The following is a 14,657-nucleotide window of genomic DNA, read 5'->3' as shown; positions in this document are numbered from 1 at the left end:
ACGCGATTGGTGGGGACACGAGATAGGGCCTTCTTGGTGGCTGCCCCCAGGTTCTGGAACCCTAGGGAAGCACGAATGGCCCCTTCCTTGCTATCCTTCCGTCGGCAGGCAAAGACTTTTTTATTCCGACAGGCTTTTGGACTAGAAGATGTTTAAGATAGGGCCTCATAAGGTCTGTTGTATTGTTCTATGGTCCTATTCTTAACGTTTTAAATTGTTTTAGTATCTTAAGTGTATGTTTCATGATTTTAATGTTACGAATAGTTTAATTCTATTTTAATTGTGTATTTTTGTATGTTTTTTACCTATGAGTAGTTTTTATTTGTAAGCCGCCCTGAGTTCCAGTTTTGGAAAAAGGGCGGGGTAAAAATAAAGATTCATTCATTCAGATTCATGTACGTGTGACTGTGTATATGTGAAATGTATGGGGGTGTGTGAAAGAAAGATAAGCATATGTGTCTGTATGTGTATGTGTGTGAGAGAGTGAGTGGTGTGTGGCCATGTTGTATTTACTGGGGAATGCTTCCTGTTGTTGTAAGACAGCAACAGTATTGGTGTGTGTATGTGTGTGTGTACAACCTCACAGCAAGCATGAATGGGAAGCAGCAATTACGGCTTCACGTTCTCTAATTTTGTGTTATGCCAGGCCCCCACAGCAGCCTTTTTGTATTATGCCATGTCCCCACGGCAGCCATTTTGTATTATGCCATGTCCCCATGGCAGCCATTTTGTGACTGGTGCCCACCACACTTCATCAAAATTCAAAATATGCCTGCTAGTCCAAAATGGTTGACAATCCCTGGAATAAGATATCAGCATTTGAAATGTCTATAAACAACATCCAATATTCAGAATCCAGAACCTTTTCTTCTTTATCATTAGTAGTAACGCAAATAGGAATACTGGTGAGAAATGAAAAGGTTATTCAGGAGGTTGCAAATCAGAAAGTCATAATCTGGAACAAAATCTCCTGGCAGTTCAATTCAAATTTAAGATTTGCAATTTATCATCTCCTGTGACTTCTTGTAAAAGTAAAATCCCATTATATTGTATTTAAGAAGATGAAAGAGATATTATTAAGGCTAAATCAGCAAATATGATTTGTGGGATAATCTTCTAGCATTAAAGGCATCACTGTGGTTTTGTGGATGGTGCTCTTGGCCAGAAAACTAACAGCATAATATTAACTAAATTATAACTGGTAATATGTAATAGTATGAAAATACAGCAGCACAGTGCATAGTTTTGGGATGACAATAAAATCTTCTAGGCAAAGAAAACTTGTCTGTGGTACAAGGCTTTTCAGAACCACATCCTACTGCCACTGTTTTGTTTTAATATGTTTTTGAGGATGTTTTGTTGTAATATATTTTAAAGTCTGTTTTTATGATGTTTTAGAGTGTTTTTAGTGCTTTTGTTTGCCTCCCTTGGCTCCTACTGGGAGGAAGGGTGGGATATAAATCTAATAATCATAATCATCATCTGATTTTCCCTTACACTACATCAGCTTTTGCCAACTTGGTACCCTACAGATGTTTTGGACTACAATTCCCATAACAGAAGCTGATGGGAGTCATAGTTCAAAACCTCTGGAGGGCGCCAGGTTGATAAAGGCAGTACTGTTTCCGATCTTACCATCTTTTATCTTATCTATTGAATGTGTACTGTGTGATTTTTACACTCAATAGCAGCAGTAGTAATTTTGGTGATGCCAAAGAGAGAAGATTAAACCAAAATCATGGAGATTAGCAATGCACCCCCATCCAAAGGTAAGGCAATCACATTTATTTATTTTCATTTTCTCTGCATAATTGCCATCCAAAAGGCCCTCAAGAACTGTTAAAATGTTGCAAATATAACTTTCTCACTATGCTTCAGTGGATATGCATAACAGAAAGCAAAGTTACTGTTCTCAATAGAGAAAACAAGCTCTTAATTTTAATTTGAAAAGATTTACCCCTTTCACATTGTTCACTGTATAACAGTATCATGCTTTTGCATTGTGGAGCCAAATCCTGAAAGTTTTTCTTCAGCAGTTTCTGAGAACAGTCACTTGAAAGATACTGACACAATGTGCCCCCTTCTAATCCCATCCCCCAAATAAACGTCTTAATATTTCAATATTTTGTTATTTATAAACAAAAACAGAATAGAAAATCCGGGAAAATCATAAGATTAATTATACACTTCTGGAAACTTCTTTTAGTGACCACCACTATTTGTGTAATACAACTTTACTTATTCAGAAGTTCACGGGCACAATGAAAACATTTGGGCAATCTCATACCATTCCAGCGACCGCACCATGAGCAAGACCAAGCGCTAGATGTGGCATGGGATGACATTTAAACACACATATATTTCTTTTCTTGATAGACACATCGAAAAGGCCTAAAAAAAATCAGAGGGGGGGGGAAGCTGATCAGCTGTTTCATAGCATTTTGTTTTGGAAACTGCATGAAGTTCACTCCTACTAAAAGATATGTGCAGGACAGGGGTGTTCCCTTGCTGGTTAAATAAGTGAGACTTAGATTTTCTGAGGAAGGGTCTGGTGATGAAATAGTTATATAAAGGCTGTTATCTCAGAATGTTTATCCTGAGATACCCGTCCTTGTCTCGGTCCCATTCTTTGTTAACTATCTTGGAACTTTCATGCTAACTATCTTGGCTGATTCATGTGACAACATATGGTGAAAATTAGATGCATTTGCTTCTTCTTTTCACTGCATGTTGTCATGCCTGAAAAGGCAACTTATATCTCATCCCTATGGGGAGGCACATAGTTTTCATATGTGCATGGAGGCCATACATCACCACATGGGCAAATATGTCCTGTTTTCAGAAAAGACAGCAATCATGGCAGTTTGCAGAAGCAGAACATCAGTGGTACAACTACATTCCACTGTATATTTAAACACAGAGCCACCTTGTGATTTTCTATAGCAGGGGTCACCAATGTGGTGCTCATGGGCACAATGGTGCCCTTGAGGTCTTCCCCTGGTGTTCACAAAGCCTCTGAGCCCCTCCTCTGCTCACTGCCCCCTTGGTCATTGGTGAGGATGATTAGCTTTTTCCCCATGAAAAGTACATAGAGTTTAAGGAGGAAGTTGGAAGAGTGACATGCTTTCCCGCTTCTTCTATTTGTGTTTCAAAGCCCAGATTAATTCTATTGAATCCGACTTTTACCCCTAGTGTTCATGGTATTCACTCAAAAATCCAAATGTACCCACAGGCCTAAAAAGGTTGGTGACTCCTGATTTATTTTTTATTTATTACATGTATACCCCCCTTTCTTTCATCATAGAACTCAAGGCCACATTATATGTAGCTCCCAGGGGTCTCCCATCCAGGCACTGATCAAACCTAGACCTGCTTAGGTTTAGCAGGGTGGTGGCTTCATGTACCTTCAGACCATACTCTGGAATCATAGCCCTATAGAACTTTGTATATCACCCATAAATGGTAATAAACATACAACTTTTCCATGATCCTAGGGTGAAAGACAAGACAGTCAAGAGTCTAATTTACCCATTGACAGGGCAAACAAATCAGAAATTAAAACTAGCTTAGTTGCTATTATCATGGAATAACTAATCATATACACAAACAGTCAAACATAACATCATGGCCAGCAATTCCAGCACAGCAAGTCTCTTCCACCTTTATTGGTAGTATTGGAGTCAGTATAGTGGTCGAAGGAAATGTATTATACACCTAGAAGTTCCACCTCTCTTTGCTGAGCCTCACTAGAACTTGTCCCAGACTAGAAAATGTAAAATTCAATCACCATGTACAAGCTCTTGGTTCTTACAAGCTACCTTCTCCCTTGACACACAGACACATGTTGAATTACAGAGGACAATGCCTGGGATGAAGAGAGTAATTTCCATGCTTGATCTCAGCTACATATTATTTAGAGATATTAATTAAATTCTGTTTCTTAAAATGTGGCATTATGACGATTAGTAACAGTATTGTTTGATTTCGAATGTGGCTTTTGTGCAGTATTCCTTATATTGATTCTTTTTTGTTGGGATTTGTAAACTGCTTAGAGATTTCTGTTGAAATATGAAGCAGTATATAAATTAAATAAATCAAATAAATATTTTTTATTTCATAAACTAAACAGACCTATTGCAGGAACTTCTGTGTAGTTCTATAGTCCATGTGATACAACAAAGGCTAGACAGATCTACTATTTCTCTTTGGCCCTAAAACATGTGATGATAGGGTAAAACAAAGAATTTCACTTAAATGATATACTGTGTATCTACAAAAATGAGTTTAGACTAAAAGTTACCATATTTGTCTTTCTTATCGCCATGGGCATGAACCGTTCCATCTGGACTGAGACATATATATCCATGGGACACCTTGTTGTAAAACTGAAGTGTATTGCCTTTCTGAAATTTCCACTTTTCTGATGTCCACTGGTTAAAGGAAGATAGACAACCCATCATCACACAAAATGCAACACAGCAAGTACCAAAGTATTCAGTGCCTTCCACTAGCCCAGTACTGTTCAATCTTGAGTGACTAAGGCTGCATACACACTAACCTGTTTGTAGTACAAAAATGTAGTTCTTTCTCAATCTGGAATCATTCACACTCATCCTCAACATGCTGCTTTCAATCTAGATTGATTCTAGATCCTGCCATCTACAAAGGTGGGTATGGTTACTTTAAAAACCCTCCCCTTGATTAGGTTATCCATGCCTTTTCCTCCTTGCACATGCCCCAAGTGGTGATTGTGATCTTGTTATACGCCCACCCACAACATCATTGGGCAGGTGTGGATACCCCCCATTGCTGCAACTGCCTATATCCATTTGAATTTGTTTTCAAATGGGTATACTGTGAGGTAATGCAGAATCAATCTGTAATGAGATTTATTTTTCCCCCAGAAAGAAACTAGTTTCTCAACAAGCACTTTTGAGTGGCAAAAAATATGCAGTAGATCTAGATTGTGCATAGACTACGTAGAAAAAAAATAAGAACTCAGTCTCCATTGATTCTAGAATAAAGTGTTGTATGTTTGCAGCCAGAGGCTCTTCAAGGTCTCAGTAGGAACATTTTTCTAGCCCTGCCACCTACGATCCTTTTAACTGGAGATGCTGAGGACTGAGCCTGGAAACCTTATACCTTGTTCATGCAAAGCATTCACTTCTACCAATGAGCTATGGTGCCTCCTAAAGACACTGCAGAAGAGTATTGTCGCGTGCCACCCCAATCTCTGAGTGGTGCGAGACTTCCAGGTGTTTCTGCACTTATCAAGGGTTTGGTTTCCTTGGAAAGAAGGTCAGCAGAGACTAGGGTGTCTTATAGGATATATGGTTTTTATTTTCACACATTCCAACCTGAGCTTAAGATGGAGGGGTTCACAGCATTACCATCCCATCAGATCTTGCTCCCCATTGCCCATAGCTTTGAGGTTCTAGACAACAAACAAGCCTCTCTGTCTGTCTCTAGTTCCCAGCGTTGTCTCTCACTAGACTAACAACACAAGCCTCTCTTTGGCTTGAGGATGGGGGGGCTCCCCTGAAAAGAGCTGCAGTAGATCCTTTTGAATATGCAGATTGACCACTCAGTAAGTACATTAACTCACAGGCTAGCTTAACAAAGGAAACTAGTCTGACCAGTGGAACAGGTTTCTTGCTTGCATATCCCAACTTCAGATACAAGATCAGGGACCCAAAGAAACCATCTGTCTCAACCCTCAGTCTCATAACAGTATCACAGACTACTTGTACAAGATAAAGAAAGATATTGATTCCTTATAACATGATTAGAATAGGTATAATAAATGTATTTAAAACTTTTTTAAAGGGTGGAGGGTAGACCTTTACCATTTCCGCTCTTTTGATTTCCAGCTCTTGCCCTGAAGAAATAAAAACACTGGTATGAATAAACTCTAAGAGGAAAATTAAGCATCTTGTTTGACTCAAAAGAGCTTAGTACTTAAATCTCATATAATTCCAGTGAAACATTGCTATCCTATGCATATTTACTTTAAAGTAAATCCTATTGTACTCATTCAGGTTACTCTCAAGTAAGTGTGGATAGGAATTGTTAAGCCTCCAGCCCCCCACTTTTTTGGTTGACCCTTCAATATCAAAGAGACTTTTTACTGCTTGCAAGGGTGCACATAACATTATGACACCCAGAACTTGATCTTCTGCAGACCCCACCCACCGTGAACTGCCATAACTTTCCATGAACTTTTCTTGTCTGTCACTGGTTTATACTTACTCCCAGCAAAACTGTAATTATCAGTGACATACAGTTCTCTAACAATTTTGCCATCATCTTCTCCTTCATCAAGCCACCTTCAGGGAAAAAGAAGTATAATGGAATTAAAATACATCTTGGCATGCTACTCTTTATAAATCAAAGTATATTAAAAAGAACCTGGGTATTTTTTTGGCCAATTCCAGGTTACATGTGAGAAATGTGGTTGCATGACTAGATAAAGATCTATCCTGGGGAAAAGGCCAGCATAATTTTAAAAGAGCCACATTTTTTTTCTTTCCTTCTCTTTTTAAAGTATAACTACAGCAACTTTCCCACTAAGGCAGCCTTTCCCAGCTAGTGGGCCACCAGATGTTGTTGGACCACAACACCCATCAGCCTCAGCCAGCATTGCCAGTGGTCAGGAAAGATGGGAATTGTGGTCCAACAACATCTGGTGGCCCACTAGTTGGGAAATGCTGCACTAAGGCATTTGAACTGCAGTTTTACAAAACTGGTGCATACCTGTGTGAAGAATGAGATTAACACACACATAAAGGAACAAGCAATTAATTTTCCGTTTGAAAAAGGTGACTGCCATAAAACTGAAACTGTACTGATGCATTGCCCCATGTTGCAGCCATCGCCTCTGGGGGAAGAGGAGGATTTGACTGCACTTTCTATTAGTTGATCAAAGGGATAGGACTATATAGGAAGATCTTCATGTTAAAATCTGGATTATCTGGATCCATTTCAATTGGGCTTCAGGCCTGGACATGGGACTGAAACAGCCTTGGTCGCCTTGGTAGATGATATGAGGAGGGCGTGGGATAAGGCCGAATGCACCTTCCTTGTCCTCCTTGATCTCTCAGCGGCTTTTGATACCGTTGACCACGTTATCCTCCTGGACCGCCTGAAGAGGTTAGGCATGGGGGGCACTGTATTGCAGTGGTTCCATTCCTTCCTCTCTGGTAGGTACCAAAGAGTGGAATTGGAGGATGAGGTCTCAGATCCTTGGCCTCTCACTTGTGGGGTGCCACAGGGTTCCATCCTCTCCCCGATGCTGTTCAACATCTATATAAAGCTGCTGGGGGCTATCATCAGGAGATTTGGGCTGCAATGTCATCAGTATGCGGATGACACGCAGCTCTATCTCTCATTTAAATCTTCACCGAGGTTGGCTGTAGAAACCCTGTCCAAGTGCCTGGAGTCGGTGAGTGGCTGCATGGGAAGGAATAAGCTGAAGCTGAACCCTGACAAAACCGAGGTACTGTTTGTGGGAGACAAGGGAAGGCTGGGGGATGTTGACCTGGTGCTCAATGGGGTATGATTGCCCCTGAAAGACCAGGTCCGCAGCCTGGGGGTCATTCTTGACTCCCAGCTGTCCATGGAGGCTCAAGTCTCGGCTGTGAGCCAGGCAGCACTGTATCAACTCCATCTGATACGGAAGCTGCGCCCCTACCTTCCCAACCATCTGCTCCCACCGGTGGTACATGCCCTGGTCACCTCTCGCCTAGACTACTGTAATGCGCTCTACGTGGGGTTACCCTTGAAAATGGTCTGGAAGCTGCAACTGGTACAGAATGCGGCGGCTTGTCTGATTAAAGGCAGCCGCCGGCAAGATCACATCACTCCAGTGCTGAAGGAGTTGCACTGGCTACCGGTTGTTTACCGGGCCCAATTCAAGGTGATGGTTTTGACCTTTAAAACCCTATACGGTTTTAGCCCAGTCTATCTGAAGGAGCGCCTCCAGCATCGTCAGGGATGCCGCTCAACAAGATCAGCCTCAGAAGACCTTCTCTCGATCCCACCGGTTAAAACAGCTAGACTGGTGAGGACTAGAGAGAGGGCTTTTTCAATAGTGGCCCCCACCCTGTGGAACTCTCTCCCAAATGATCTCCGCCATGCCCCTTCTATGATGAGCTTCCGCCGGGCCTTGAAGACCTGGCTCTACAGGCAGGCTTTTGGGGTGGGTTAGGTTTTTACTGTTATGGTTTTAAATTTTAACGTTTTAATGTATTGTTTTTATCTTGTACATCGCCCAGAGTGGCTGGAAAACCAGCCAGATGGGCAACTAATAAATTTAATAAATTAATAAATAAATAAATGGGTACAAGAACAAATAAATATGAATGGGTCAATCATACATTTGGGTTTCAATGCTATGTATACTTATTTGGGAGCAGTGTTTGGGGGAGTAGCAAGGCCCCTTGCTTTCAGATGCATGCATTGCATTCAGATGTAAACAAACCTGCATAGGACTGGGCTGCATGGACAAGATTAGATTAAGTAAAATTAGTGGAATACAGTTTGGGAACAGTCTCCCTACAATAGTGATTGTCAAAGCTTCAGGGGGAATATTACTTGGGGTAGACCTGTGCTATGGGCTATGAGAAGAGGATAATAAATAAATAGATTCTGCTTTCACGGTTTTATCCTGGAGAATGAGGTAAAGAAATAATTAGTTGTGTCCCAAGAATTCTCTTCATAGTTCCTCCAAAGCAACTGAAGAACTTTCCCCTCATATTTTGTTTAATGAAGAGGTACAAATAGTGCTGACTGCCCAGGAGGGGGCGATGTGGCATATCTAATCTCTGAAAGCATACCAGGTGCTGCTAAGCACTGGAGGATTTAATCAGGGCTGAAAACCCTATGGCCTTCCAGGTATTATCAGACTTCAACTCCCATCAGCACCAGCCAGCATGGTCAATGGACAGGGACAATGTAAGCTATAGTCCAGCAATATTCCCCATCCCTAATTTACACCATGTATATATATAAGCCAACACTCACATTTATGGAGTTCTCATAAATAGCACAATGAAATTCTTATAATTAATCATCAGTTCCTGGAAGATCATGAACAGTAAGGGTGATCACCACATACAGATGAGGTCTAAAATTATAAACTGGTTAATACAGTCCTTCAAAATCACAAACTGGCTGAGTTGGGAATGGGAGGGACTGCATGGCAGTGGTTCCGCTCATACTTGGCAGGTCGCCTCCAGAAGGTGGCGCTTGGGGAACATTGCTCAGCACCCTGGATTTTCCAGTATGGGGTTTCACAGGGGTCAGTTCTGTCCCCCATGCTGTTCAACATCTACATGAAACTGTTGGGTTCGCTCATCCGGAGCTTTGGAGTGCGTTGCCATCAGTATGCTGATGACATGCAGCTCTATTTCTCCTTTTCATCTTCTTCAGGTGAGGCTGTCAATGTGCTGAACCGGTGCCTGGCTGCAACAATGGACTGGATGAGGGCTAATAAACGGAGGCTCAATCCACACAAGACTGAGATGCTGCTAGGGGTGGTTCTTCTGACCGGATGGTGGATGTCCAACCTGTCCTGCATGGGGTTGCACTCCCCCTGAAGGAGCAGGTTTGTAGCTTGGGGGTTCTCCTAGAACCATCTCTCTCACTTGAGGCTCAGGTAGGCTCGGTGGCACGGAGTGCCTTCTACCAACTTTGGTTGGTGGCCCAGCTATGCCCCTATCTGGACAGGGATAACCTGGCTTCAGTTGTCCATGCTCTGGTAACCTCCAGGTTAGATTACTGCAATGCACTCTACGTGGGGCTGCCTTTGAAGACGGTTCAGAAACTGCAGCTTGTGCAAAATGCAGTGGCCAGATTGGTAACAGGGACCAGAAGGTCCGAACATATAAAACTGATTCTGGCCCGCTTGCATTGGCTGCCTGTATGTTTCCGAGCTCGATTCAAGATGCTGGTTTTAACCTATAAAGCCTTACACGGCTTGGGACCACAATACCTGATGGAACGCCTCTCCCGATACGAACCCACCCATACACTACGCTCAACATCTAAGGCCCTCCTCTGGGTGTCTCCTCCGAGGGAAGCTCGGAGGGTGGCAACAAGGGAGAGGGCCTTCTTAGTGGTGGCCCCCAAATTATGGAATGATCTCTCTGATGAGTTGCACATGGCGCCATCACTGTTATCTTTTCGGCGCCAGGTCAAGACTTTCCTCTTCTCCCAGGCATTTTAGCATGTGTTTTTAAACTGTTTTAAAAAAAATTAAATTGTGTTTTAAATTGTTTTTACAAGATGTGTTTTAAATTTGTATGTTTGTTTTGAATGTTTTTAGTTACTATAAACCACCCAGAGAGCTTCGGCTATGGGGCGGTATACAAATACAATAAATAAATAAATAAATAAGCTTGACAAACCTGTGGCACACAAAGTTATGATCCGAATTAGTGATAGGATCCTTGACTACAATTTTCTCCAGAAACCAACCATTTCCTAGGAGGAATTAGAGATGATAAAGATTTCATTCTTAAGAGTGAGCTAATCACATGATTGAACTGTTACTAAGGTCCAGATCAAATGTGCATGAACAACACATATAATGCTTTCTGTATATCACTGAGCCATCACAGAGCTAATAATACATATATCTTGCTTGATGTCACCTCAGATTTACTTTTTCAAGTCTCAGCATACATTCATCTGCTAGTTTTCAATAATCAAAAGACAAGCATGCATCTGTGGACCATTCCTTTATATTACATGTTAATAGTATATACATAATAGCAAAATATTCTCTACAATGTTTCTAGAAAAAAATAAAATGTTAACTGTCTATGGAGAAATAATCTACTCCAAGAGTTCATCCTGTAAAAGCAACTGTTTTTACTGAATGATAAAATGCTGTAATGCAGGGTAATTTTGTGGCATACTCTTTTGTTGTTGTTATGTGCCTCCAAGTCGACTACGACTTATGGCGACACTATGAATCAGTGACCTCCAAGAGCATCTGTCATGAACCACCCTGTTCAGATCTTGTAAATTCAGGTCTGTGGCTTCCTTTATGGAATCAATCCATCTCTTGTTTGGCCTTCCTCGTTTTCTACTTCCTTATGTTTTTCCAAGCATTATTATCTTTTCTAATGAATCATGTCTTCTCATGATGTGTCCAAAGTATGATAACCTCAGTTTCATCATTTTAGCTTCTAGTGATAGTTCTGGTTTAATTTGTTCTAACACCCAATTATTTGTCTCTCTTGCAGTCCATGGTATCCGCAAAGCTCTTCTCGAACACCACATTTCAAATGAGTTGATTTTTCTCTTATCAGCTTTTTTCATTGTCCAACTTTCACATCCATACATACAGATTGGAAACACCATGGTCTGAATGATCCTGACTTTAGTGTTCAGTGATACATCTTTACATTTGAGGACTTTTTCTAGTTCTCTCATAGCTGCCCTCCCCAGTCCTAGCCTTCTTCTGATTTCTTGACTATTGTCTCCATTTTGGTTAATGATTGTGCCAAGATATTGATAATCCTTGACAAGTTCAATGTCCTCATTGTCAACTGTAAAGTTGCATAAATCTTCTGTTGTCATTACTTTAGTCTTTTTGATGTTCAGCTGTAGTCCTGCTTTTGTGCTTTCCTCTAACTTTCATCAGCATTCATTTCAAATCATTACTGGTTTCTGCTAAGAGTATGGTATCGTCTGCATATCTTAAATTATTGATATTTCTTCCTCCAATTTTCACACCTCCTTCTTCTTGGTCCAATCCTGCTTTCAGTATGATATGTTCTGCGTATAGATTAAATAAATAGGGTGATAAAATACACCCGTCTCACACCCTTTCCGATGGGGAACCAATCGGTTTCTCCATATTCTGTCCTTACTCTTGTCCAGAGTATAGGTTGCGCATCAGGACAATCAGATGCTGTGGCACCCCCATTTCTTTTAAAGCATTCCATAGTTTTTCATGATTTATACAGTCAAAGGCTTTGCTGTAATCTATAAAGCACAAGGTGATTTTCTTCTGAAATTCCTTGGTCCATTCCATTTCCAACGTATGTTTGCGATATGAACTCTGGTACCTCTTCACTTTCTAAATCCAGCTTGGACGTGTGGCATTTCTCACTCCATACATGGTAAGAGCCTTTGTTGTAGAATCTTAAGCATTACTTTACTTGCATGGGATATTACGGCAATAGTTCGATAATTACTGCATTCCCTGGGATCCCCTTTCTTTGGAATTGGGATGTATATGGAACACTTCCAGTCTGTGGGTCATTGTTTAGTTTTCCATATTTCTTGACAGATTTTAGTCAAAATCAGTCTCAGTAGCTTGTAGCAACTCTATTGGTATGCCATCTATTCCTGGTGATTTGTTTCTTCCAAGTATTTTAAGAGCAGCTTTCACCTCGCATTCTAAAATTTCTGGTTCTTCATCATATGGTTCCTCCGTGAATGAATCTTTCATCCTGGCATCTCTTTTATAGAGTTCTTCAGTGTATTGCTTCCATCTTCCTTTTATTGCCTCGGTCATTCAATGTGTTCTCCTGTTGATTATTCAACAACCCTACTCTTGGTTTAAATTTCCCTTTCATTTCTCTAATCTTTTGGAACAGGGCTCTTGTTCTACCCTTTTTGTTGTTCTCTTCTATTTCTATACAGTAACTATTGTAATAGTTCTCTTTGTCCCTACGTAGTAGTCGCTGTATTGTTGCATTTAGGGTTCTGACTGTGTTTCTATCTCCTTTTGCTTTTGCTTTCCTTCTCTCTTTAACCATTTGAAGAGTTTCTTCAGTCATCCATTGGGCTCTTTCTCTCTTTTTAACTAGAGGTATTGTCTTTTTGCATTCTTCTCTGATAACGTCTCTGACTTCATTTCATAGTTCTTCTGGTTCTCTGTCAACTAAGTTTAAAGCCTCAAACCTGTTCCTTATTTGATCTTTATAAGTAATGGTGCAATCATCAACCAATCAGAGCAGAGATACACACCACAAAGATTGTCACCACTTTGGGAGAATTGTATATTGACAAACACAGGGCATAATTGAGCAGATAGATTCCTTTACGCTGCAGGTCTCAGCAAAAGGCTGAAAATCAGTCAATCCATTCAAATATTGTATTTTCCCAACCCAGAGTCTAAGAAAAATTATGTACAAAAGGCGTACACAATTATATATGGAAAGAGTTTGAATGTCTATTTTGTTGCAGTTCTCACAAATGATGGTAGACACATTTTCTGTTAAGTAACCTGCATGCCATAAATATTAACGTGTCATTTTTTCAAGAAATACATAGAAATATAACAGTCATATGTATGAGTGACTTATCATTTCTATCGTACACAAAAGTGTCGATAGGATCCATTATATTGCCATTTCTTACCTGAGCCAAGTCCATTGTGTCCTATAACAATTTTATGCAAATTTCCAAGGTGCACAGCTTCAAGTAAGAAGATATCAGTCTGCAATCAAGCAATTAAAGTGTGATTAGAGAAGATTCATGGGTTAAAAACTCTCTCTCTCTCTCTCTCTCTCTCTCTCTCTCTCTCTCTCTCTCTCTCTCTCATCATCAGCCTACCTGGTCTATATAAGGATGAAATAGATAAGCTAAATCAATTTCTTCCTGTGAGAAATAAAGGGCAAAAATGGACATCACTAATCACATTCACTGACCTGAATTAAAAGAATTGTTTAGTTGACCAGGGCCTAGGGCCCATGATACTTTTAGGGGCCCATGAAAATGTTTTAATTTCTTTTAAAATCAGAAGAAAAACAAGAACTTTTAGGGTCGAAGAAAATCTTTAAAAAAAATTCTCACATCAGGAAAAAATGAATTTTTAGGGCCCAAGAAAATCTATTAAATTTTGCCTAAAACAGAAAAAAATAAAATGTTGAAGTATTTAAAGATATATCAAAAATAATTTTTAATATTGATATTATTATGGAGGAAGGGGCCCATGAAGGCAAAAGTGCCTACGGCCCACGAAAGTCAAAATGAGGCCCTGGTCCCACCAGTACCAACCTACATGCAGCAGATTCAGCTCAGATGTGTACATTTTCACAAATGAGCTTATGGATAAGAAATCTGTGCTTTCTGTAAAAATATTCACAATTCAACAAATGGGGGGGGTTGAGAATATATAGAGGCATTGCTTTAATTCACTCACTTGTCCTTTTACACATTTCCTAGGTTTCTTTGACCTAAGGAGCTGTCGGGAACCTGTGTCACCCTTTTCTCCATAGATAGCAATGTAGATATCAGCTTCTGTTCCAGCATTCCATAGATCACCTGTAACCACATGCACCTCGTACACTGCCACTGACAATAAGAGAAGACAGCCTTTTACAAAAAAATATATTATTTTGAATACATCAGCATTGACTATAGCTGAACATAAATGCATTAGCATCTTATTATACAGACATGAGAGTGGCTGTATACTATAGCCAGCATGGATTTTTCACATTCCACAATGTTAAATTGAAAATACCCCTATGCCATTCTAATGCTTCCCATGAGCTCAATTCAAAACAAAACCTTACAAAACTTATAGTCCTGCACTCAGAAATGCTTGCTTAACAACCCTCTAAGTTTTCATGGCAATACACAAAACAGTCAGAGAGAATTAAGAGTTCAAAATGTAAAAAGAGAGAAGAAAATCC

At 40.3% G+C, this 14,657-nt stretch overlaps 1 protein-coding gene across 1 annotated transcript in view; it reads right to left on the bottom strand.

Moving 5' to 3' along the window:
- The window catches only part of RP1 (RP1 axonemal microtubule associated), a 296,219-nt gene that overhangs the window by 248,240 nt on the left and 33,322 nt on the right, over positions 1-14,657 (bottom strand). The window contains exons 6-12 of the mRNA XM_061598841.1: positions 14,162-14,313; positions 13,378-13,456; positions 10,407-10,482; positions 6,250-6,326; positions 5,847-5,878; positions 4,301-4,430; positions 2,288-2,391 (exon numbers count right to left, since the gene is read on the bottom strand). Coding sequence (XP_061454825.1) covers positions 2,288-2,391; positions 4,301-4,430; positions 5,847-5,878; positions 6,250-6,326; positions 10,407-10,482; positions 13,378-13,456; positions 14,162-14,313 — 650 coding nt within the window. The remainder of the gene's footprint in view (positions 1-2,287; positions 2,392-4,300; positions 4,431-5,846; positions 5,879-6,249; positions 6,327-10,406; positions 10,483-13,377; positions 13,457-14,161; positions 14,314-14,657) is intronic.

The sequence above is a fragment of the Rhineura floridana genome, chromosome 1 (genome assembly GCF_030035675.1).
Source record: "Rhineura floridana isolate rRhiFlo1 chromosome 1, rRhiFlo1.hap2, whole genome shotgun sequence".
In the NCBI taxonomy this organism is placed as follows: Eukaryota; Metazoa; Chordata; class Lepidosauria; order Squamata; family Rhineuridae; genus Rhineura; species Rhineura floridana.
This window is presented reverse-complemented; position numbering and strand designations above follow the sequence as displayed.